We start from the raw sequence: 24,421 nt of genomic DNA, 5'->3' as shown, positions 1-24,421 counted from the left end.
GTCTGTCACCTCCATATGGCCATATACAGTGCTTACATGGCTCTGTAGCACACCTATACAGGATTGTAACAGTACCTTTGTCTTTGTCTTTAGACTTGCACCAGCAGGAAAAACAAAGTTTAATTCATATGCAAATGAGCACTCGCAAGTGCCCAGGGGCGGCATTCAGTGTGTAGGTGCCCAGGCTGCTCTGCCTTCTTTTCACTTTACTCCTCCTCTGCCTTTGCCCGCCCTCCAAGTCTCTTGCCTCATCGATAGGTCCGGACTTGGAGGAAGGGCAAAGTCAGAGGCTGGGGAGGAGTAAAGTGAAAAGAAGGCAGAGCAGCTTGGGCACTTACACACTGAACTCCTCCCCTGGGCACTTACACACTGAACTCCTCCCCTTGCGAGTGCTCATTTGCATATGAATGAAACTTCGTTTTTCCTGCTGGTGCAAGTCTAAAGACAAAGGTACCATTACAATCCTGTATAGGTGTGCTACAGAGCCATGTAAACACTGTATATGGCCATATGGAGGTGACAGACTCCCTTTAAGTCTTCTTATATGATGACCCCTAAATCCGTTTCCTCAGATACTGAGGTTAGGACTGTATCACTGATTGTATATTCTGCTCTTGGGCTTTTACGCCCCAGGTGCATTATCTTGCACTTGTCAACATTAAATTTTAGTTGCCAGATTTTTTACCATTCCTCTAGTTTTCCTAAGTCCTTTTCCATTTGGTGTATCCCTCCAGGAACATCAACCCTGTTACATATCTTTGTGTCATCAGCAAAAAGACACACCTTACCATTGAGGCCTTCTGCAATATCGCTGATAAAGATATTAAACAATATGGGAGTCCACGCACAAAGACTCAAAATTATTGATAAGTCTTCTATGTGGGACAGTGTCAAAAGCCTTACTGCTGCAGCACGAAACGGCCCATTGAGGAGAGTGGTGCTATCTTTAGAAGAAAGCAGCTATGTTTCCTAATACTGAACAACCCTAATTTGCTCCTTCATGTCATTGCTCTCCTTATGATGCTAACCATACGAAGGCTATATAACATAAGTGCAGTCAGATATACAATCTGGTTCAAGAGAAGACCTCGTCAGCCTCGCCTTCAATTGCATTCAAATGTTTTATGGCTTCACACAAGCACACAGTAGTACTGAGCCATAAAGTAGCACCTACATATTCCTAAAGGGTCCGGCTTTACCGATATGGAGGCATATGGGCATTTTATTTTTAATGAATACAGCAGAAAATAATAGTTAATCAGTTGACATAGAGCGGCATATATCAGCACCCAGAGAGCCTATGGCACAGCAGTATGGAACCACGAGGTCTTGGGTGCCCCAGTACAGATCTCTGACCTCTATCGATCTATGCACATCAAGATAAAAGCTCAGATGTAATGTCAGTTTAGTTTTGTAGCTGTGATACATGTTTATTTGCCTAATGAAGGAGAATGATTCTCAATATACGGTATAAGCTAACTAAACCCCATCCTGTGTTTCTGTACAGGACAAGTATCCACTCGCTGTTGGACTTCCTATGGGACCTTCTGCAGATTACATGGTTCTGATTAACCCAGCCCTCCCTAGGTAGGTATAATAAGTCTAGTCTTCTTTTCCTGTAAGTATTCTCACACTGGGAAGGATCTATCTAGTTCTAGTAGGGATATAACATTGAAGATGTATCCTTACAGTAGACCGTTAGTGTGTGATGGCACCCCCAGGAGTCCCTTCACTGCGGTATCTAGCACAGCACCATCCATGTCTGTAGTCATGTCTGGTGCTGCATCTCAGTCCCATTCAGTTTTATGGAGGGGTGTGCTGCAGCCTTGCTGATCAGTGGGGGTCCTGGTGACCAGATTCCCATCCATGACACATTGACAGCCTGTCCTAAGTATACACCATAAATGGTAAATCATGGAACACTCAATGATCTAATACAGGGTGGCCCACGAGAAAGTAGCCCGCCTAAAATGAACAAGCAAATTCTTTTTTTTAATTTTTTTTTAATTACCAAGTTACAAAAGATGCAGAAGGTTGTCCCCGTTCACGTCTCTGCATCTTTGGCCACGTTGGATTGTGTTGGCTGATGCTGCGGATGGTGTTTGTGATGTTCTCCTTGAGTTCCTCCATTGTTAGCGGACACTTTATTTTAAATTTCCCCACAGATAAAAATCTCATGTGGACAGGTCTGGAAACCGTGGTGGACATAACCCCTTGCTCACAGTTCGTTCCTCTGTAAGCAGTTCATGAACCCGTGCCACTGAGTTCTGTGAGGTGCGGCATGTTGCCCCATCTTGTTGGAAAAAGCAGGACATTATTTCTTCTGCAGCATCACTGCTGAAGAGCTGCAAGCAGTACCAGCCAACACAATCCGATGCGCCTTAAGATTCATAAACTGTGGCCATTTTCAGCATCTTTTGTGACTTGTGGGTAATTATAAAAAAAAAAAAAAACAATCCACTTGCTCGTTCATCTTGCCATACTATCACTGGAGGCGGGCTACTTTTTTGCGGGCCACTCTGTATAAAAGAAGTAATTGACTCTTGTTACCACTTTTCCCTGGGCCCCTGCTGGTCTTTACTTCCTGGTCACTGACGACATGGGACATGTAACTGCTCGGTCACTGGATTTAGCGGGTGAACACTGTGGCCAGTGATTGGCCGAATAGTCACATGTCAAGGTTAGCTGGCATCGAGAAGTACAGAGAGCAGTGTATGGAAGTACATAAGATCCATTCCCAATAGGTGATGTTCCCAGAGCAGGCCTACAACACTCTCCCAGGGAAGTCAATGGGTTGCCTGCAGACTACAAGTTCCTGTGGTCTATATGGCTGCTGCAAGCCATATCTCTGAATGCTGGTAACAACAGTTCAGGCAAGATGGCTGCCCCATAATCATGTACAGAAAATAGAATGTAAAAAATCTACAATCAGAAAATAAAACAAAGAATATGCATGAGTATTCATTTTAGTTAGCAAAAAAAAATATAGGTGAAATAAATTACATTTTATCTAATGCAGCTTGCCTCCTGAAACAGAAAATTTATACATACCTGCTCCTCGCCGCCCAGCTGTCTACATCTTCTGGTCTCCACACTGTTTACATCTGTCAGTGCATGGGCATGATCACATACGCCACTGCAGCCAATAACTGGCGTCAGTGGTGACATGCTGCTTGTGCCCACATCACCACTGAAGCCGAAGCCCAAGTGTAAGGCCTAATTCTCACATTCTTGGTTGTAAAATCTGTTTGTAGTCTTTTGTGGTCCAAACAGCACAGGCTACTTTCGCAGTAGCATTTTCAATTCCGCTATTGAGATCCGTCATAGGATGCATTGGGACGGATCCGTTTTCTCTGACGCAATAGAAAACTGATCCTTCCCCCATTGACTTTCACTGGTGTTCATGACTGATCCGTCCTGGCTATATAAGACATAATACAACCGGATCCATTCATGACGGATGCATGCGGTTGTATTTTTGTAACAGAAGCGTTCTTGCTGATCCATGACGGATCCTCAAAAAACGCTAGTGTGAAAGTAGCCTAAGCAGTAATGTTAATTCTGCATTCTCCTTTATTCTTATGATGCTTGTGTTGCAGAAATCTAACCTGTGGTCACTGGACTCTGCGGTGTTCAGCCTTCTCCTCACTTGTAGAAAAGGTGACCTGGAATTTCATTGCTTCTTTTTCTGGTACAGGTGTGAATTGCTACTTGTATGGAAAATAACTATAAATGAGGACGGATCTGTGACACCGGTCTTGGATTTATTACCAAAGATACCAGAACAAGGTAAAGGCGTTCCTTTTTCGGCAACTTTTCTATCTGGTTCTGTAGATCAGAATGTAACATGGTAGACAATGAATAAGGTGTAATTAAAGGGGTATGGAGGCCAGGAACCCCTTTTCAGATGGTCAGACAGGGTGCAAGAGTAAAAACCTGTTCCCCAGTGCTCTAGGTCCAGCACTGCTTCCGGTCCCTGGTGGACTGGAAGTGAGACTTGACATGTACAGTACATGCACACCACTGACCAATAAATGTGATGTGCCATCTACATGCACACTGCCAGTCAGCCAATGGCCTCCGCAGTCACGTGCTGTCCTGCACACGACCACGGAGGTAATTGATTGGCCGGGAGCGATGACACGTGTGTAGATGGCACGTCCTGCAGGGACCGGGGGCGGAGAAGAGAGCTCGATGCTGGACCTGGAGGGCCGTTGACACGTGTTTAACCCTTGCACCCTGTCTGGGCATCTGAAAAGGTGTTTCTGGTTTCACGCCAAGATTCTCTTCGAATGTGACCTCCAATGCTGAAGAATGGGATTTTGTAACCCTGTTCATATGCTCCCTAAAATAATCTTCATGGATTATTGTCTGCGTCGTGGAAAAGAAAAAAGAATCCACAAGAGTAAGCGGCAGTCGCCCAGAACAGCCAGCGGATCCACAGCAGAAATCTGAAAGTCAACCTTGGATCCTCCTGCAAGTACATATGGGAATTGCCAAAACAGACATGTGCAAACATACTCTAAATCGTGTGAGCGTTGGGGCTGATAATTAATGGAGTTTATATTTGTCGTTGCCAACAGGCACAAACTTCCTTCCAGCACCATCCATCATTGGGATTCCTAATATGACCACATAACACTACAGTGTGAACGCTGTGAATCATACTAGGTAGCCCCATTTATACAATATACATGCAGCACAAGTATCTCTAAGTCATCCTTGCTTTCGGGGCACATCTGCACTGACCAGTGACTCATCAAACGCACTGTGACTGTAGCTAATTAAAATAGATCAAAGTATTCTCTCCCTCCTCCTCACCCAAGTTTTGCTAAATCCATAGCGTCTTCAGGGAAACAGGATGCCCCCCTACCCCAGCAATGATCACATTTCCCATAGCAGGACACGTGGAGAGGGCTGCCTGAGGCAAAGGGTGGATGCGCACAAAGCACTGTCACGTACACAGACCCTGCATGCCAGCAGTCCAAGTACCTACAGGACTGGATTCACGCATTGACCACCACTGTGGTCCCTTTCAAGCATTGCATTGTAATTTATTGCAGATTTTCAGCGCAAAATCCATCCCAAATTTGCCAGGTTTGAAAGTGGACTAATGCTTCAGAGCCTCCATTCTAAGCATACCATGAGGGATGCTCCTCGAGGGAAGGTAGACTCATCTCACACATTGTAGACCGGAATTTCATTGCTGATGCTACAACCAATGTGCAGTACAATGTAGGCAAATGGGTATATACTAGATATCCTTTGTATTTTCAGATTTAAGCATACAAATTTCTGTCATATAGAAAAGGAAAGGTCCAGCTTCGTATAAAAATATTACCTTTATTTTTCAGTGCAATTAAGAGCCAGTTACAGTCCATTCTACGCGTTTCGGATCTAAGACAGTAGCGATCCTTACTCATGACAATACATATGACAATATACGTATTGTCATAAGTAAGGATCGATATTGTCTTTGATCCGAAACGCGTAGACTGGACTGTAACTGGCTCTTAATTGCACTGAAAAATAAAGGTAATATTTTTATACGAAGCTGGACCTTTCCTTTTCTATATTCAAGTAACGCTGTGGTTCTCGGAGTGGTCCGTGCTTGGTGTGGCGGGGTTGAGCACACCTATACTCTTACTGCAAATCTCTGTCTTGGTTTGGGAATTTTAGGCTAGTTTTAGACGAGCGTGTTCATTCCTGGAACTTCGTGTGTGAGCATTATTTCCTGACCTAAGTGCCCCTCTTCCGACATGGACTCAAGGCATTATAATGATTTATAATTCTGTAGGTTCCTGCCCAACCTCCACTGTAATGAATTGTACTCACATAAAGCAGTCAGTGCAGTTCCTTACAGTAGAGTTCAGGCAGGAACCCACAACATTATAAATCATTATAATTCTGCAAGTCCGCGTCAAAAGAGCAGTGTTCAAGACCGAAAATAATGCTGAAAACGAATGAACACGCTTGTCTGAAACTAAGGCTGAAATCAAGGCTACTTGTCTGAAATTAAGGCTACTTTCACACTTGCGGCAAAGTGATCAGGCAAGCAGTTCCGTCGCCGGAACTGCCTGCCGGATCCGGCAACCTGCATGCAAACGGACAGCATTTGTAGACTGATCCGGATGCGTATGTCATCCGGAGAAACGGATCCGTTATATATTTTTTTCACATTTTTACCGATCTGCGCATACGCCGACCGGAAGGAAGGATCCGGCATTGCGGTATTTTTAATGCCAGATCCGGCACTAATACATTTCAATGTAAATTAAAGCCGGATCCGGCATTCCGGCAACTGATCCATAATTTTGGACGGAGATAATACCGCAGTAACTAAAGTCAAGACATCCTGATGCATCCTGAACGGATTGCTCTCCATTCAGAATGCATGGGGATAAAACTGATCAGTTATTTTCCGGTATTGAGCCCCTAGGACAGAACTCAGTGCCGGAAAAGAAAAACGCCAGTGTGAAAGTACCCTTACCTTGGCAGCAGCTGTCTGACACTGGTTGCTACAGTTAAGATCAGAGGTTCCAACAGAACAGATAGATGCCCGTGATGAGAACATAGTCCTACCACTTTACAAACACTAGTCAGACCACACATGGAGTACTTTGTATAGTTCTGGGCTCCTGTGAACAAGGCAGAGCTGGAGAGGGTACAGAGGAGGGCAACTAAAGTAATTCCTGGAAGGGGGCGGAGCCTGGCGCGGCATGTGAGAGGACGCTGAAACTCACTCTCCCGGACGAGTCTCCTGTAAATCCTCCTGCATCCAGCAAACACTGAGTGATACAAGCCGTCAGAAGAGCGATACCACTTACAGGAGGCTGGGCAGGCCGGGAACCAAATTCATGACACTCCAAAGTAAGAAGGAGAAGAAAGCGAAGGAGAGCGGGCGTGCCATGCGGGCAAAGCAAGATGGCGCTGAAGCAGGGGTGAGAGCAGAGGAGATGGCGGCGCACCAGGAGCAGTTCGCCAGAATGGCTGCCACAAGTGCCCCAAATGAGTTACAGAGGGGAGGCACAGAGCTTCTGGTGCACCCCCCTCCTACCTCCAGTATAAAAAGCCCAGAAAATATAGAAAGTGAGGGGGCTGATGGAGAGGCCACAATAAACATGGCGGCCGCTGGTGGAGATGGCAGTGCAGGGCCTGCACAAGAAATGAATGAGCCTGCCATGTCAGATGTCTTTAAAGCTGTCACCAACTGCAGCAATGCACTTGTTTCCTTCAATACTCAAATGGGGAGCTTGCAAGAAAATATGTTCTTCATCAGACATGATCTAAGGAAGGTCTCTTGAGAGAATTAAAGAAGTGGAAGATCGGGTCAGCTGCTTGGAAGATAAAGTACCTCCTTTAAGGAAAGATCTAGGCAAAGTTGCCCATGATGTTTCCTATCTAAGCAAGGCCGATGATTTGGAAAACAGGCTTCGCAGGAACAATCTGCGTCTTGTGGGCATGCCGGAGAAAGGAGGGAGCAAATGCTGTGGTCTTTTTTGAGCAGTGGCCCGATTGTGAAGTTTGGGAAAGACTCTCTGTCTTATATGTTTCCTATTGAAAGAGCTCACAGGGTGCCCTTCCGATCCCCACTACCAGGGGCCCCTCCAAGACCAATCCTGATTAAGTTGCTGCATTTCAAAGATAGAGACACAATTCTGCGTAAAGCAAGGGATCACGTGGATATGTTACTAGATGGCAGGAAAGTGTTCATCTTCCCAGATTTCTCAGCAGAGGTGCAAAGAAAAAGAGCAAAATTCGTGGAAGGGAAACATCGCCTGATGGAGCGCCAGCTACCATATTCAATGTTATATCCGTCTAAGCTGAGGGTCATGGCGGAAGGAGTGGTTTACGTCTTCGATACACCTAATGCTGTGGTGCAATGGCTGGAGTCCACAAACCTGTCGGCGGACTTTGCGTCACCTTCTAGATGATCCCCTGGCGTCAGGAGAATGAGTGGGACTATCTCGACTGTCGGGAATCCCGCTACCTCTGACGCGAAGTATCTCAGGGGGAATGTGTCCTTAGGTTAGAATATCCGGGACTTTGACGTTGCAGTACGATTATTAAGAGTTTTTATAGAGGGGAAATTGCAGTAAAATGCACTGTGTTATGTTGTGGTATTGAACTATTTTATATAGGATAGGATAGTGGATATAGGATAGGAGAGTGGAATTGTACTACTCATCCCCGAGTCGTATTTAATCGGGTGTCGTAATGGCACTCTACGTATTCATCTGCACTCTGGTGCTGGTCTTTTGCTCGCAACTGAGCTGTACTGGAGTATGTTGCAGAAAATGTTGGGCAAAGCCTTTTTTGTTGGCCCTATGTTATGAGAATATTATTGCTCAATCCGATTGTATTTTAGTTTCGGGGGAGGGTACATTTCAGTATCGGCATGCTAACGTGGATGGAGGAATATTACAGAGGTAGGATTAGGGGGACACTTGTCAGACATTTACGTAAACCAAAGATTTGTAATGGCGTCACTGATAAAAGTGCTTAGTTGGAATGCGCGGGGAATGGCGGAGGTCGCCAACCGGCATATTATTTTTCAGTACTTATTGAGACACCAACCGGCCATTTGTTGTTTACGGGAAAGAAATATGACAAAATCAAAAGCGCAACTACTTCAGAAATCTTGGGTTGGCTATTCTGTACCCTCTGTCTTCTCCGCATATTCCAGAGGAGTTAGTGTACTGGTTAATAAAAATATTCGGTTTGAATGTCTGAGAGAACTTGTGGATTCAGAGGGAAGATTTGTATGCATTTATTGTGAGATAAATGGAATTAGAATGGTGTTGGTGGCGATTTATATTCCTCCGCCATATACCTCAGTACCTCTGAGCATGGTGTTGGAATTCATGGCAGAATATCCCGATATTCCGAGTTTGATTGTTGGAGACTTGGATAAATGAAGAAATGGACAGATGTAAGGTGACATCAGGAGATGTGATTTGCACAGAAACCCTATTCGGTAGATTGATAAGGGAAGTGGGACTGACAGATATATGGAGGAAAGCCCATGCAGGGGAGAAACGATATTCCCGTTTCTCGTCCACTTATACGTCTTTCTCTAGAATGGATTTGGGACTGGCAAACTCACTTATGTACCCACTAGTATGCAGGTCCGACTACTTAACAGTACCTAGGCTAGAACACTGTCAGATCACTCACCACTGTGTGTTGAGTTGGACTTGTTGGGGGGGGGGGGGGGGGGGCACCAGGCCTGGCCCCAGAGTATGGCAACTTAACGCCTTTTGGCTGACACTCATGGGGGGGAATAGTGGATGTGAAAGCTGCGATACCGGAATACTTTAAGATTAATACGGACTCGGCTTCAGTACATGCAGTATGGGAGGCCAGTGAAAGCCTATTTGAGAGGGATATTAATTAAATCCATCAGTGGAATTAAATCTAGTTCCAGGGAAATGGATGTCCGGATGCATGCAGAAATGCAGATAGCGGAAGAAGCTTTTACTAAGGTTCCATCTAATGAAAAAGGTGTTAGTTTGCGTGTTGCGCAGGAAGCACTGCGATGCTATCTCCTTCAGGCAGCAGAGAGGAAAATACTTTTTTTATAAGCAGAAGTTTTTTGAAGAAGGGGAAAGAGTGGGACACATGCTTTCTATGATATCAAAAGCTCAGCAGGGAACTACATGTATTATGGGGTTAATGGATTCGAAAGGACAGCTTAGACAGGATACTAGTAGCATTGTGGAAATCCTGGGCTGATCGTACTCGTCTTTGTACTCCTCAAAGACATCATGCTCAGAATCGGATCACGTGAGGACTGCATCCATTTGGACGCCCCCTTACAATTGGAGGAATTAGAGGAGGCTGTGAAATCAATGGCTAATGATAAGGCTCCCGGGTTGGATGGTCTCCCTGTTGAAATATACAAGAAACCTTCGGATACATTACTCCCTGAACTGTTGAAAGTGTTTAATCACTCATTGGAGATAGGTTATTTACCTGCCTCTATGCAGGAAGCAGTGATAGTAATTCTCCCCAAACTGGGAAAGGACCCAAAACTGCCAGACTCTTACAGGCCCATTTCACTGTTGACCACAGACGTCAAGATCCTAGCAAAGGCCTTGGCTATGCACCTATCCAAAGTTATATTATCTGTTATTAATCCAGACCAGACGGGGTTTATGCCCCAAAAATCCACTTCCATCAATATTTACCAGTTTACAGATACCAGCGGATAAGATGGGAGATAGGGCCATCTTCTCATTGGATGCAGCCAAGGCCTTTGATAGTGTGGTGTGGCAGTTTCTGTGGTGCACGCGTAATCATATGGGGTTTGGGCAAAGATTTATATCTTGGGTGAAAGTACTGTACTCCAGCCCATAGGCGAGAATCAGAGCAAATGGGGGCATGTCCATGAGATTTAAATAGCAATAGGGCACTCGGCAGGGATGTCCTCTGTCATCGATGCTGTTTGCTCTGACGATAGAGCCTTTGGCTGCTACAGTGCGCAAGTCTCCTGTTATACAGGGGTTTCGTTATGGTACAGTACACAACAAGGTGGCAATGTTTCTGGGTAACACATCCACATCCTTAGTTGCTGTAATGTCTCTTATTGATAGGTTTGGGCAGCTAACTCAATATTTAGGGACTTGATATGGCGGAAAGGACAACCTAGAATACAACGCGAGACCCTGCAGTATTCTAAAACAGAAGGATGCCTAGCAGTTCCCAATCCATGGATATATACTATCTGGCGGCCCAAAGTCAGCACTTTAAGGGATGGTTAAAGTTGGGGGCCATGGATATAACTAGTCAGATTCTCAGGTATCACCTAAAAGGACGGTATTTAATGATGTTATTGGAGGGGTAGAAATGACATCAGAGAGATTCAACATTCCCACAGTGCGTACAATATATTTAGTTTGGCAAAATATCAAACAACTAAGGCTACTTTCACACTTGCGTTCCGAGCGGATCCGTCTGGTATCTGCACAGACGGATCCGCTCCTATAATGCAAACGATGGTATCCGACCCGTTCAGAACGGATCCGTCTGCATTATATTTCAGAAAAAAGTCTAAGTCCAATTTGTAGTCAGACAGATCCGTCCAGACTTTACATTGAAAGTCAATGGGGGACGGATCCGTTTGAAATTGCACCATATTGTGTCAACGTCAAACGGATCCGTCTCCATTGACTTGCATTGTAAGTCTGGACGGATCCGTTTGGCTCCGCACGGCCAGGCGGACACGAAAACACTGCAAGCTGCGTTCGGGTGTCCGCCTGGTGAGCGGTACGGAGGCCAAACGGAGCCAGACTGATGCATTCTGAGCGGATCCGCATCCACTCAGAATGCATTGGGGCTGTACGGAGGCGTTCGAGGCCGCTTGTGAGTTCCATTTGAAGGCTGAAAGTAGCCTAAGAGGGGTTACAGAATATGCCCCAATATGGCACAACCCAGTTCTGACTGAATTCAGTTCCCTGACAGGGTTTGACGACTGGAAGGAAAGAGGCGTGATAAGAATGAGACATCTCCTAGAGGTCGGAGTGTTTAGAGCCTTTGCTAGTTTTCATGAAGTCTATGGTTTTCCTAGAGGTTGTTTCTACCAATACCTGCAAATGCGACACGCTTATAAGACTATGATAAAGAATGGTACTATGATGTCACAGAGGAATAGAGCGTTAAATTTTAAAGTTTCAGGAGGGGAGTGGGTTGATATCCATGGTATATCAGTTGTTGCTTGACAAACACCTAGCGTCACATCCACTGACCAGGATGCATAAATGGGAACAGGATGTAGGTACAATTTCGAAGGATCAATGGTCTGACATATTAGAAGTGGTATGCAGTTTGTGTGCGATTAAATATTATCACGGGATAAAGAGGCAGCCAATACTGGAATTGGGGAAAGAGGGTAGTTTTTTTTGGGGGGGGAGGGAGTTAATGTTCAAAAGGGCATTATACATGTCATAATATGTTTGTAGATGTACATGTAATTGTTGAGACTTACTCCTTGATGTAACAGATATAGCCTATATTCTTTGTGATATACACTGGAAACTAATAAAAATGATCTGATAAAAAAAAGAGGTTATAACTGGAATGGGTGGACTACAATATCCAGAAAGATCAGATTTATGGTTATTCACTTTAGAAAAAAAAAACTGAGGGGAGATCTAATTACTATGTATAAATATACCAGGAGTCAGTACAGAGATCTCTCCCATCATCTATTCATCCCCAGGACTGTGACTATAACTATATTAGAGTAAATATATATTTGTAACAATGGTGCATCTACGGCTGGAGGTAAGAGCAGTGAGACTATGGAGCTCTCTGCCTGAGGAGGTGGTGATGGTGAGTACAATAAAGGAGTTCAGGAAGGGCCGGGATGTATTTATTGAGAGCACCAGTATTACAGGGAATAGATGCTAGATTACTGGAAAGTGTTGTTGATCCAGGGGATTAATCTCATTGCCAGATTTTGAGTCAGGGAGGATTTTTTTTTTACCTAAGAATATAGTATAAAATTATATATATATATATATATATATATATATATATATATATATATATATATATAGAATAAAGAAATTCCGCAGCACATCCACGTAGTAGAAAAATAAAAGGACTTTATTCACCCAGCGTGCGACGTTTCAATCCTCTCAATGGGATTTTCCTCAAGCAGTCACTGCTTGAGGAAAATCCCATTGAGAGGATTGAAACGTCGCACGCTGGGTGAATAAAGTCCTTTTATTTTTCTACTACGTGGATGTGCTGCGGAATTTCTTTATTCTATTATTTGGAGGTGGATCGCCGACTCAGCCGCTGGCACTCCCATTACACAATACGGATAGTGGTGCTGCCCACATTGCTTTCTTCATTATATATATATATATATATATATATATATATCTCATTTTAATGTTTACTTTTTTTAATCAGATCATTTTTATTATTTTTTTCTTTCAAACAGCTACACAAATAACATTATCATGTACAGAAACACAATTTGGGTATATCGTCAGTGAATTATAGCAAACAAACACATGGTAAATAAATATTTTTACCCACACCATACCCAGTGTCCCCCATCCCAAACAGCACTGCACCTAGACTATAGATCTCACCCCTCATCATTAGGGCAACACCATTCTAACCTGTCTTTTCTAAGTACTGCCAACTGAATGTGCAGCAATTGCCTGAAAGGCAATCCTGGTGGCGTCATCCATGGACCCAAATTTCTTGTCTGTTCATTTGTGATATACTCCCTTCTCTAGCCCGATTCATAAACTTTTCTTTAGTTGGTACTCTGGATCTAATCCAGTATTTGGCTATTAATTTCCTAGCCTGGTATAACAATCTGTTGGAGCCATCTGTGGCATCACTCATCAGCAGACCCAGTATCATGAAGATTTCTTGTACATCTTCTAGATGAGGGTTCAGCATCCTCTGGCATGTCAGAGGTTTTAAAACTATAATTCCCTGCATGCACACTTGCTCAGCTGCTGGGAGTTGTAGTTTAAGAGCTGGAGTGCCAGAAGTTGCCGCTCTAGATCAGGCATCCTCAAACTGCGGCCCTCCAGCTGTTGTAAAACTACAACTCCCACAATGCCCTGCTGTAGGCTGATCGGACATGCTGGGAGTTGTAGTTTTGCAACAGCTGGAGGGCCGTAGTTTGAGGATCCCTGCTCTAGATCAACATTGCAGGATAATAGGCTGAACTGGATGGACTTGTATCTTTATTCAACCATTGTATTAGGCAACATTTGTGGCTAAATTCCGATGTGACGGATGTAATATTTATGAAACAGCAGAGGGGAGGACATCATGCGATGTGTGCACCTTGACTGTAAATGAGCCCGTATGTGGGAGGCTTTGTAGAGACGGCATAGGTTCTGCACCTCGATAACTGCGTTGTACAATCTGTTTTACAGCAACGGCTCTCGATAAAACAGGAGTAGTGGAAAATGCAGCCGTAAACTTCAAAACCCTGCTTCAAGCCTTTGGTCTCCAAGTAACCATCGAGAACATCATTCAGTCATTCTGCATGAAGAAAGCCAGCAACTAGAAGAAAGTTCTCCCAACATTTTATTGAATATAAACCTTGTAGCTGCATCTGCTTTATAAACCATATACACAAGTCATGCTCTATGTACAGTAAATATGGCACATTGTACATCATTTATGAAGACATGGAAAATAAATACAATCTTTAAATACTAAAAGGAGAAAATACAGAAAAGCAACATCCAAATAAATTCTACATGGTTCAGATGTCAGAGTCAGCAGAACATGCACTCTCCAACACATTTCTGGTAACAGTAATCAGTCACATTAGGTGTTACTGGTGGATCAAGTTAGAAAAGGCAGTAAGGTACAGAAAAGGTCTGGAGCTACAGGGACACAGTCCATTGGTGATGGGATTCCTCTGGTGCCCCCTCTCATAAAGCAAATGATTAGAGACTGGAGAGTTACTTACCAGTGGACCAGAAACTGAAAGGATAAACTACTTTTAAAACTGCTATTAATACCATATCTAAAAATATATAACCCAGAGTATGCAAATTAGCTATTTTTCCAAAGAATGCAAAGAAAGCTGTACCCCTGGTGCCACCATTCAGAAGGTAGCTATCCTATAATTCAAACTTTGACTTTTAAACAGGCCTCGAGACATTTTTCAGGCTAGGTCTACATGACAACATTTTTATAATGATAGTCTATGGTATCGCAATGCGTTTTTTTGCGACTGTCCCAGTGCAACACCATAGACTATCATTATAAAAATTGTCGCGTGAAAATGTCGTCATGTAGACCTAGCCTTAGGATTGTAGCCAAGCCAGTATTTCACCTGCAGACAGCTGTTTTAGTGATAGAGAAAACTGGTATATCTGGATGAGAGGCCTTTTTCTGGGTATCTGGGGGTAGTATTTCCGCTTGTGGACAGCGCCTAATAGGTGTAAAAAGTCTTATAGATCATTCAATGCTCCTCTGTGTGAAAAAATAAAAATATATCTGCAAATTAGCTTCCCTTCCAAAAAAAATTAAAATAATCTGCACCTGTAGTGAATCACGTCAATGGTCAAACTTTTAAACAGACCTGGGGACATAACTTAGGCCCCTTTCACACGAGCGAGTATTCCACGCGGGTGCAAACGCATTGCGCCCGCAAGGAATCCAGACCCATTCATTTAAACGGGGCTGTGTAAATGAGCGATGTTTTTCACGCATCACTTTTCCATTGCGTGAAGAAGAAAAAAAAAAAAAAAAAAAAAAAAAAAAAAAAAAAAAAATCGCAGCATGTTCTATATTCTGCGATTTTCACGCAACGCAGACCCCATAGAAGAGAATGGAGCTGCGTGAAAGCAACCATTGCAGATGCAATGCGATTAAGACATGTTGTTTGTAAACAATCAGTTTTTTATCACACACGTGCAAAACTCATTAATTCGCACTGCACCTGCACGAAAAAACCGCGATCGCAAACAAAACTGAATGAACTTGTTTGCGAAATCGCGCAGTTTTCACTGAACACATCCGGGCCTAATTCAGACACGCTCGTCTGCAAGGGGCCTTAGACCAGGGGTGGCCAACCTGTGGCTCTTGCTTTTTCAAGTGCGGCTCTACCTGTGGAGCCAGAAAGCAGTCAGGCCGGCTCACTCTCCACCCCATGCTCAGATCTCTCTTCCTGATCGGGCACTGTTACTACTTTGCAGCTCCAGCTCGCTCTCCACTAGGTCCTGATGCACACAGTGTGAGAATGTAGTACGCGGAGACACGCACTATGACCTGACGTTGTGCTCATCAGGTCACAGTGGAGAGCGTGTCAGACCTGCAGAGTAGCAGGAGCCCAGTGCCTGATCAGGAGAGGGAAGATATAATTTTTTTTTATTTTTTTTATTATAGAACGGAGCATTTGGGGGGGGGGGGGGGGGGGGGGCTTGTTTTAGCATGGAAGGTCAGATCTGAGAAGGGGGGAGGGGGATCTGAACACTGGGAGTCTGATTTGTGTTGCCTGATGAGGTTTGGGGATCTGATTTAGGAGTCTGATGAAAAATATTTTTTTCTCTCATTTTTCTTTGTTAAAACCTAGGTGCAGCTTGTAGGGCGAAAAATATGGTGACTCGTGTGTAAATGTATAGCTTGTGGCTCCTGGTAGTCATACTTTTTTTTGGCTCTTTGTGTCTTTAAGGTTGGCCACCCCTGCCTTAGAGTTCTAGCCAAGCCAGGAGCAGAGACAACTGGCAGGCCTCTCATCCAGCTGCACCAGTTCTCTCTGCACTGCACGGATGAGAGGTAATCACAACTAAATGGCTGTCTGCAGATGAGGCACAGGCTTCGCTATAATCCAAAATTATGTCTGAATGCCTTTTTAAAAAGATCAAACATTGACTTCTAGGATAACTACCTTCTTCACAGTTTTCATTTTTGGAAAGCATAGAAAACTCCTTACGTCTATTAGAACCCTCTCCACGGGAAATAGAGGCACTCTGTTCTCTGCTCTGACCATTCAAAGTGTGCATGTCTCTTTGGAGGACCCCCAGCACATCCATGAGAAATGTGTGATGCTTCATTTTTGTTACAGGGGAAACAAAACATTACTGCTGGCACCCGCCACTGATTACAGCTGATTGCCCAAAGTGGACTACATCCATAGAACGTGTATGCATATTTTTTTTAATTGAGGCTATTTTGCTTCATTTAAGATGCAGTGAAAATAATGTGTATATAAAAGGGTGGATATAGATATTATGGATAAAGGATGATGTCATTTTAGACTCTGCTGAAGGCACATAAAGTCTCAGACACATACCCCTGTACAACCCACTAATACAATTAAACATAACAATAGTTCCTTACAGAGGACCCGTCAGCCTTACTAAATACTTTAATCCCACAGGAATTACTAATTCTCATGCATATCATCTTATAAAACTCTTTACTGTGTTGTTCCTAAATTAAAGACGACGGGGGGGAGGTTACCATTTTCCTTGTCAGAGGAGTGTGTCCCTGCCCGTCCGCCTACGTAGGGACACACCTAGTTGTCAAATTTATTCATAAATATTTAGGAGAAATAACAGAACAATTACACAATACAGAGTCATAAGAATAGATGCTCCAGAATCATTTCATGAGGAATACAAGTAGTTACTGAAACAGACATGTCAGAAAGATGTTCTACTCTGAGGATCTGTTAAATGTCCTACCCAGAAACTTCACCTTTTTCAATACATAAAGAAACTACATACATTTTTTTTTCTAGAAAACACAATCTTAGAGATTGATATAGAGCACTTGTCTCTTGCATTTCAACAGCAAAACCAGGTGGCCTTGGAGCATTTTCTGTAACAAAAAAAATAAAAAGGAAACAAAAACCCTTCACTTAACAGGTTGGCCCACCTCACACACTGGTGGCATACTGCTAGGATATGAATGTCAGATAGTTGTAGGTCCAATATCTCTCTCTAGAATGGGGCCCCCAAGCAAACAGGGATGCACACCCTTCATTCTCTTCTTGGGGTTCTGGAAGTAGCCGAGTGCACTTTCTCTGCTCTTTTCAGAACTCCCATAGACGTGAATAGAGAGCACATTACCCATGGGTGGTGCGCTCTCTCTTTTTACTTTGGGGGCCCTGTTCTAGACATAGGTGTGGGACCCGTACCCTAGTAATATGCTGCCAGTGTGGGAGATGGGCCAAACCCTTTAAGTATAAAATGTGAATCGCAAAAATACTATTTAAATATGTTCAGTACAGCAATTCTCTGAAAATAGGTTTCATGTCACATGTAATATATCTATAATTATACATGTATTAAAGGAACAGTAACTCAAACATGAGTAGTCAATTTGCTTTCCTAACACAAGAAGTCAGCACTATGGGTGGGGAACGCATGTTATCCAATAGATGCCTTTCTGAATCCTATAACTATTCTCTAGCGACATAGCCAATACTAGGCTACAGAGAATATTTCATTAATTCTATTCCAGAGAAAATTAATAAGCACCTTTACCTCACACAGCCATGCACTACATAGCCAAAAGTTTGTGGACAACACTACTAATTAGTGGTTTTGTGAAATTTTCTTTAGAATTTGTGCCCTTTAACACCAACATCCTGGCGCAGATCACTTAATAAACCCCCCCCCCCCCATTGTGTGGGTCAGGGATTACGGTACATTGTTCTCATAGTGAGATCTGTGATAAAACTGCAGTGATGGGGTTGTCTGTAGTCCAGTCAAGTACTTAGAGGGGTGATTCATGTAAAAAAAAAAATGAAAATCAGACATAGCCAGTACATAAGAACCTCTAACAAAGCTATAACCAGCCCTGTATCTCACAATAATAACTGTAGGACAAGCCGTTTAAATGTCACACACCTTTTGGGATGTAATAAAACGTTGGCATTGTAGCTAAATAGCTGCTAAACACCCTCCAACCCCACCGACACCTACCTTCCACACAAAAAAGTCCACATACCTTTGTCTATGTAGAGTATGATTACTAAGGATGAGCAAATTTCATATTTAGAGTTTTTTTTTGTTCGTGTTGAGGTATTTACTGAATTGCGTTATGGATTTCGTTACCACAGACCATTACGCAATTCAATGACAGAATGCCTTTAGAGGCATTCAGTTATTCATTCCATCATAATAGAAGTCTATGGCCTGCAAAACAGATCCGTCCGGTTTCAGTTATGCAGGAGAGGATTCCAGCATAACGGAAACCGGACGGATCCCTTATGCAGGCCATAGACTTCTATTATGACGGAATGAATAACGGAATGCCTCTAAAGGCATTCTGTCATTGAATTGCGTAATGGTCTGTGGTAACGGAATCCATAACGCAATTCAGTAATTACCACAACATGCACCGAATACGGATTTCAAAATATGAAATTCGTTCATCCCTAATAATTACTATATGCCCACAAATACAATTGGAATAATACAACTTGCAGAAATAAAATGAAAATAAATAATAGCATCACTAGGCACCGTTTTTACCTTCATTGTCACAGGGAATAGCTATAGGCTCTCATTACTCTATGACAGAACCTGCTTACCACTGCTAGAAAACAAAGATGGATGCCTTTCCCATCCCAGACAATGTTTGCGTGCCTCCCTTATATGAAAGAGCTTAGAGACACGCCAGGATACAATGCAGTGACTATACAGCGGGCTGAACTGAATTTACAGGCTTGAGATATTAAAAATAATTATGTCTTAATTACGCAGAGAATATTGTAGCAGCAAGCAGTGGACAGATCATGCCGTGTGAACCTAAAAAGCCATCATCAGCACCAATTACAATAAAAAAAAAAGTATCTTCAATGTGTAGAACCCAACGGCCCCTTTCACACGAGCGAGTTTTCCGTGCGATGCGTGAAGTGAACACATAGCACCTGCACCGAATCCTGACCTATTCATTACAGGTCTGTTCTGCGTTGCATGAAAATGGTAGCATGTTCTATATTCTCAATTTTTCACACAGCCCTGGCCCCATAGAAGTGAATGGGGTTTCAATGAAAAACGCATTGCATACGGATACAGTCCGAGAGCACTGCGTTTTTCACTGACGGTAGCTAGGAGATGTTGTTTGTAAACCTTGTTTTTTTCACACTCGTGAAAAAAAGCATCAAAACAGATTGCACCCACGCGGAAAAAACTGAGCTGAACGCAATCAGTCAAAGGTGATGAACTTGCTTGCAAAATGGTGCAAGTTTCACTGGACGCATCCGGAGCCAATCCGTCACGCTCGTGTGAAAGAGGCCTATGAATAAAATCTATTTAATTCCCTTATACACAATCACTCGCCATATCACTCATTGCCAGCAGAAGCAATTCACATATACAGAAGGTGCAGAACAGGATACACTGCTGTCTACTCACATCACTGCTGTTTCTCAAATTGTAGCTCGAATTCAAGAAGTTCTGGCTAAAAAAGAGAATTTGATGATGTTTTGGGGCAAAGAGATGACCCCGTTCAAACTAGAGGTGGAAGGATGAAAGCAGTATCTTTTAGCCATACACAAATGCTAAAATAGCAGCACGAAATAGTTGTGGCAGTAGGGTAAGGTGGCCAGACATACACCAATAAGAAAGAAGGCTGGGTTCTCATGCAGTGGCCACGTGGCAGTAGTATGCCCACAGCAAACCAATGTCATTTTGCAGCACCACGACGCACACTACCACCCTGTGGTCACTGCATGAAAATCTAGCCTAAAAATGGCTATTTATTGGCAAACCAGAATTGTTCAGTTTTTTTTTTTTTTTCATCACTATTGATTTACAGCTATTGGCTTTTTAGCCATCTTTCTTTAGATTATCGCTTTATTCTAAGTCGAGAAACTAGTCTCTAAGAAGCAAACTCAAGGGTAACAACCAATACGACTGCACAACAAAACTATATTGAAATATAATTATCAAAACCGGGCTTTTTATTTTTATTTCTTTAAGGGAATATGGCAGAAGTTTTAACCATGCTAGGTATGGCTGGGTAGAGCAGTACAAACCAGGCTTTTATCATCTTGAGTAGTGTGAATATGAACATTTATTCTGCCAGGTTCTGCTCCATCAAGTGCCCTGGAGGCAGAGCTTTCCTGTGAAATGCTCTCTGCATTAAGCTGCTTCACAGCCCGTCCCTTCTGCTGAGTGACAGCTGTAGCAGCCAACCAGAAGACCACTACAGCTGTCACTCAGAGGGGAGGGGCTGTGAAGCAGCTCAATGCAGGGAGCACGTCAAAGCAAAGCCTCATTCACACTTCAGGGAATCGCAGACCTGTGATGTTCAGGTTCTCCACAGCACACGTACACATTGATTTTAATGCGTTTGTTCATACATGCTCTTCCACTGAATGTGGGTCAGTGAATGAATTATGGAGACATGCACTTCTTTGGTCCGTGAGGCGGCCAAACACTCCCATCAAAGTCTATAGGCGTGAAAAAACACTTGCACAACTCGTATGACATCAGTGTTCTGCCAGTAGTTTTTCACAGATCATTAGCAAATGATGCTCTGGAAATTAATTTTCAGCTGATTAGTGTCTCCTTGGAATACAGATGACCCACAGGGGGCATAAAATAGACACACAGACCAAACACAGATGAAACATGGACGGATTTTCCACAGACATCAAATGGACTTACAAATGTTTCATGAGGCCTAAAGCTTCATCTCCAGTGTACATGCATGAGCAGAATAAAATTTCATATTCACACTACTCATGATAAAAGCTCTACATCAGCAGTCCCCAACTGCCGGGCAGCTGCCCAGGAGTGGGCCCTGGAAGATTTGTTTGTCGGGGCACGGCAAAAGAGCCCATTGCTGACATCGCGATTGCGCCACAGTAATAGCAAATTACATATTCTGCAGCAGCCTGCTGCAGACTCTAACAGCCGGGTTGGTCCCGCCGCCATCTGCGCAGCGGTGGAAGAGAGGAGGACTCTGTGACTCAGTCACTCACTTCAGGCAGCTCCGCCTCCCTGGGCACAGAAGCCGAAGCTGCAGTGCTTTATCCCCACCAGTGCCAGTGTGCCCGTCCCCAGTATTCTCAGTGCCAGCACAGCTTTGGCTGGGTCTGTGGGCGGCTGCAGATTAGAAGTGTCATTGTGGCAACTAAGAAAGCAGCAAGGAGGACTAACAGCAGACAAAGCTCCAGCAATGGTACATTTTAATGGATGTTGAGGGGCAGCAGGGCAGGGTAGTGGGATGTGAGTGAGAGGCACTCAGAGCAGCAGAGAGACTCACTGAGGCCAGCAGCAGCCATTTTAGATTACAGCCATTCTGCAGTTTTGGCTCAGTCTCTCTGCCTCTTTTTTCACAGGTGCCCAGCACAAAATAATCGCACATCAGTCAGCACCAACCAGCACCCCTAAGCCCTGCCTGTCCCAGAACCCCCCACCCGGTCCCTGGGAAAATAGTCTTGCATGAAACTGGTCCATGGTGCAAAAAAAAAGTTGCTCTACACTGCTCTACATGGTACGTATTAACTGCTCTCGCCAGCCCCTACTTATTGCTGTCAGCAGTTTAGCATGGTCAAAACTGCCAACAGATCCCCTTGTGACTTATTTACCAATATATGACTAATTGTACATTTTGGGTCAAAATCTTTATCATGTTAACCTTACTGTGAATCCTGAAAAGCGGCAAAAAAATAAAAAAAAGTGTCACAGGTCACTGTAGGCTTATACAGACTGCCTGGCACCGTGAACATTATTAGTACTATGTTTCACATTTGTAGAAGTTAGTGGTTCTTCAATAGAAAATACAGACTAGCTGTGAAGGCGTGATACAGGCGTACACCTAAAAGCTAACGTGTAGACACAGCAGTGATAAAAAAAAAAATGGCAGAGATCCATGTATAATACAGTGTTATATGAGCAGTCCTCAGGCATTAAAGGGTTTGTCCAGGATAAGAAAGAAGCTATTGTGCCCCCACAGCAGCACCTCCCATGTCTATAGGCTCTGTTCACTTCAAAGAGGTTAAGCTGTAGGGCACAACTCGGACACCTATTCCCAGGCGAACCCTTTAATATTTGAATAATTGAGCTAAACTTCAAGTCTTCAAATACAATTAGCACCTAGCTGGGGGCAGCACAATACAGCCCAAAAATAAGCGTCTCTTATATTGAAGTGCAGCACGTGAGAGTCTGTAACTACTGTAATACAAGGAGGGAGTTCACCAATTCCCAATATCCGTCTCACTGCTGCCTCCAACATCACATGTCCTCAGTGGAACATTAAGTAAATTATAATGCTTTAGAGGGACTTTCCAGTGAACTGTAAAATAGACATCTAATAAATTATTTCATAATGAAGCTAAAAGTATTTAAAAAAAAAAAACTTATTAGGAATACAAGAACAATAATAGGAGGTTTTTGGACGTAGTTCTGCTTTTTTCACATGACAATCTATAGGACGTCAGCAGACGACAAACCATCTCTGGAACGGAGAATGGAAACAGTATTGGCTTCAACGGCCTATAAACATTAAGGAAATTCTATCTGTTTGCATTGCACATTATATAAAACCACAGCCTGTAATGAGATTCATACAAGTCCTTACCCCGATACAGCACAGACCTTTGCATAAGGCTCAGTTAGACATATGCCTGGACCTCCCCTTAGGCACTCTATATGAAAGCAGCAAAATGAATGCAAAGGACCAGGAATCGTCTAGTTAACGGTAGCACGTCTGTTCTCCGTATACAAAGGTTTGGAAATCTTATAAATTTTAAATACAAATATGTTGTAGGTTGTCTTCATGTATCAAACCAACAAGAGAAGCAAAAACTTTATTTACAGGTTGCACCATGCAGCAATGAGTGTTATTCCCTTTCCTGGTCATGGTTCACAAAAATTCACTTTTCAAAATTAATAATTGTGGCGCTCTGCCCTGCATGCCCGATCAGCAAGACAAAGTGACAGGATGACACAGCAGCATTCAGCGCTCACAAATAAAAAATAATTATCCTTAAACTATACTTGGTGCAAGAGCAGGGTGCAGTCTTCACTTTCTGGAAAGATGAGCGATGTGCTCGGCTCCTCTCGGGTCTGGATGCTTTTTAGGTAATGGTTTACAATCTTACTGTCCCGACTGTACTGGTAGGGTATGTTCTCATAGGGCTTTAAATCCAAGTCCAAGATGGAAACTGAATACATGAAGCTGGATCTTGAGGTTTTTATTAAAGGTCTTGAATCAAAGCTGAAACAAAAGGCCACAAATAGAAGTAATGCAAGTAGATGAAGGCTGAGGACGTACCAATACCAATCCTATATCAACCATCTATACACTGAGAACCTCAATGTCTGATACGAGACTGAATGTTCAGATCCCAGGTAGTAAAAACAAGGACAAGGTCTATTGTCCTTGGGTCTAAGGTCCATTCTTTACCATCAGCTGCAGTTGAGTTCTATTGCAACTGTACTGAATTTAACAGTTCTTAAAATTGATCACTTCCCTATGGTGGTCACCAAGGCTATTAAAAAAAGGTGAGACACCCAAAGTAAACCAGACCACCTAACTGTGCTCTGTAACCAGTCAGAGGCTCTCCTCCAATCAGTGGTGCCAAGTGTTCACAATGGTCTTGTAGATGCCAGTGTAAAGTGCCACGATAGTAGACAGCTTGGACCTCCACTAATCAAGGACAAGATCATATCTGCTGGTAATCACTAGTGTACTACTTCCCCCAAATAATAGACCCCTGTATCACTCAGCATCTATGTGACCTGAGGCAGTCAGATTAAAAGGGGGTTATCTAATTCCTCTAGATAGGTCATCAGCATCTGATTGGTGGGACTCAGACACCCAGGACCTCCGCCAATCAGCTATTTGAGAAGGCCCCAGCACTCCTGTGAGAGCTGTGGCCTTCTTACAGCTTACCCTAGCCCAGTAATGTCACGACCACTGGTCACATAGCCTAGGCACAGCTCAGCCCCATTCAAGT

The 24,421-nt window shown here is 43.4% G+C and overlaps 2 protein-coding genes across 5 annotated transcripts in view; one reads left to right on the top strand and one right to left on the bottom strand.

The window, feature by feature from the left end:
* Window positions 1-14,507, top strand: part of LOC122943759 (centromere protein P) — a 400,675-nt gene extending 386,168 nt beyond the window's left edge. For all 4 annotated transcript variants that reach the window (XM_044301759.1, XM_044301758.1, XM_044301760.1 and 1 more), the window contains exons 7-9: window positions 1,508-1,587; window positions 3,698-3,789; window positions 13,914-14,507. In XM_044301759.1, the coding sequence (XP_044157694.1) occupies window positions 1,508-1,587; window positions 3,698-3,789; window positions 13,914-14,047 (306 nt within the window). In that variant the 3' untranslated portion in view covers window positions 14,048-14,507. The remainder of the gene's footprint in view (window positions 1-1,507; window positions 1,588-3,697; window positions 3,790-13,913) is intronic.
* Window positions 14,508-18,805: 4,298 nt separating this feature from the next.
* The window catches only part of IPPK (inositol-pentakisphosphate 2-kinase), a 62,910-nt gene continuing 57,294 nt past the window's right edge, over window positions 18,806-24,421 (bottom strand). Inside the window, exon 13 of the mRNA XM_044301539.1 lies at window positions 18,806-23,679. Coding sequence (XP_044157474.1) covers window positions 23,454-23,679 — 226 coding nt within the window. The 3' untranslated portion in view covers window positions 18,806-23,453. The remainder of the gene's footprint in view (window positions 23,680-24,421) is intronic.

Source organism: Bufo gargarizans, chromosome 7 (genome assembly GCF_014858855.1).
Source record: "Bufo gargarizans isolate SCDJY-AF-19 chromosome 7, ASM1485885v1, whole genome shotgun sequence".
Classification (NCBI taxonomy): domain Eukaryota; kingdom Metazoa; phylum Chordata; class Amphibia; order Anura; family Bufonidae; genus Bufo; species Bufo gargarizans.
This window is presented reverse-complemented; position numbering and strand designations above follow the sequence as displayed.